General features: G+C 30.6%; 1 protein-coding gene across 1 annotated transcript in view; it reads left to right on the top strand.

Moving 5' to 3' along the window:
• Window positions 1-261: 261 nt before the first annotated feature.
• The window catches only part of LOC125042453 (Rieske domain-containing protein-like), a 15659-nt gene continuing 13481 nt past the window's right edge, over window positions 262-2439 (top strand). The window contains exons 1-3 of the mRNA XM_047638087.1: window positions 262-596; window positions 1223-1317; window positions 1446-1563. Of these exons, the coding sequence (XP_047494043.1) occupies window positions 529-596; window positions 1223-1317; window positions 1446-1563 (281 nt within the window). The 5' untranslated portion in view covers window positions 262-528. The remainder of the gene's footprint in view (window positions 597-1222; window positions 1318-1445; window positions 1564-2439) is intronic.

Here is a 2439-nt window from a genome sequence, read left to right as displayed (position 1 = left end):
CTACTACTACTACTACCTACTACTACTACTACCACCACCACCACCACCACCACCACCACCACCACCACCACCACCACCACCACCACCACCACCACCACCACCACTGCTACTACTGCTACTACTGCTACTACTACTACTACTACTACTACTACTACTACTACTACTATTACTATTACTTCTACTGATATTACTACTAATGGAGATACAATAATGATGATGTTTGAGCTAGTGTTAATAATGATAATGATGATAGTAATGGGAATGATAGTAAAGAGGATAGTAATGTAATGATGATAATGATATAGAGAAAAGTAATATTCCTGATGTTTAGTCATGGAATGAAGAAGAATAATGAAGTGTATCATGTGGTAAAAATATATTTCAAATTATTTTTCTGAATTCTTCCTGTGTAATAATATCCAACCTGTATATTTGGTTAATAAGATGTAAGTAATACTGTATTTTACAGATCTGTATGATTGGGCTTGCAAAGATAATGATTACCGTGGTACAGTAGTCAACAGGACAATGGTCAAAGTGAAGAATCAGTCATCTCCTCGTTTATCAAGATCACCAAGCAGAAAATCATCCCTTAGGTCAGAGTTCAGTAACACTTAAGTTGGTTTATTAAAAAAAAAGGTTAAGTTCAAAAGAGGATGACATTTGTCAGAATTGCTAGCAAGTATTAGAACTCATGAAATTTTAAAAAATGATGGTGATTTCTTCTTAACCCAAACTACACAGATTTCAAGAATACATGCCATGTTCACTGTAATATAAGTTTATTTATTGTATTTACACATAGAGGGCTGTACAAGTGCCTAGTCACCAAGGAGTCAGTTATTTAGTCTTACTTATAACACCTGTTTACCCTTTTCCTTGATTTTTAGAAAGTTCGTTTTGTATTACTTCATTGTCTTTAGTGTTACCAAGACTTTAATAACAATTTCATATTTTCCCACAACTTCTAGGAATGGGGAAATAAGGAGCGGTCACTAGGGCTACTGCTAGACTCCTTGTTGGCTGAGCACAGGTGGAGCCATATGAATGTAACAAAATTCACAAAAAACTTCAAAGGACAGTGCATAAATCTGTAGTGATTGGGTTAAGATCATAAACATATTAATGTATTATGAATTACATGTGCACAAGCATATACAGCCACAAACATATACAAATGATCATAATATATTTGATATTAAGATTGATTTTCTGTAAACAGAACTGGGAGCCTAGTTAAAGTTAATGAACAAGATGTTGCTCTTTTCCGCTATGGAGATGTTGTTTATGCCATCTCTGAACATTGTCCTCACGCAGGTATGCTACTTTTTATTCAGTCTACTTGAATCTCAACGTTTGCTAATAATTTTTTTTTTTCAAAAGTAATTAATGAAATACTGAAGTAATAGGAGTTGGGTAAAACTAATTATGATACTCATTACAAGGTGGTCCTCTGCATATTGGTGACATAGAAGATGTTCCTGGGAAGTCTCTGTGTGTCAGATGCCCATACCATGGTTGGAAATTTGACCTCAAAACTGGTGAGAAAATTAAGCCACAAAAGTATTTTTCATATTTTGTAATATATATGTGTGTGTGTATATATATATGTATCTATATGTCTTTATATATACATATATATGTATGCATATATATGTATACATATATATGTATACACATATACATATATATACACAAGTATGTATATATATATATATATACATATATATATATATATATATATACATATATATATATATATATATATATATATATATATATATATATATATATATATATTTATATATATATGCGCATATAATTATATATATGTGTATATATGTGAATATATATATATATACATATATGTATATACATATATGTATATGTATGTATATGTATCTATATACATAAATGAATATATATGTATATAATTATTTATATATATATGTATATATGTATATATATGAACCCAACCACCCCAGATTTATGTTTTGCCCCTGTATTTTTTTGTGAATTTTGTTATATGCAAATGGCTCCACATGTGCTCAGTCCCCAAGGGGTCTATCAATAGGCCCTAGTGACCGATCTTGATTTCCCCATTTCTTGAATTGGCTAGAAACTGTGTTTTTCTTTTTAATACAATTGATATCGATACTAGTATTATTGTTATTGATGTTATAATTATTAAATTGTTATTAAAATCTTGGTAACATTTAAGACAATGAAATAATGCAAAAGACCCTTTCCAAAAGTCAGGGAAAAGGGTAAATAGGCAAGATAGGTAGGGCTAATAACTGACTCCATGGTGACTAAGCACTTGTAGAACCATCTATGTGTAAATACAATAAATACACTTGTATTACAATGGGCATGGCATGTATTCTTGCCATATGGGGCAATTGGGTAAATATATATATATATATATATATATATATA

The sequence above is a fragment of the Penaeus chinensis genome, chromosome 32, assembly GCF_019202785.1.
Source record: "Penaeus chinensis breed Huanghai No. 1 chromosome 32, ASM1920278v2, whole genome shotgun sequence".
NCBI lineage: Eukaryota > Metazoa > Arthropoda > Malacostraca > Decapoda > Penaeidae > Penaeus > Penaeus chinensis.
The sequence above is the reverse complement of the archived record's forward strand: the minus strand, read 5'-3'. Positions and strand labels throughout refer to the sequence as shown.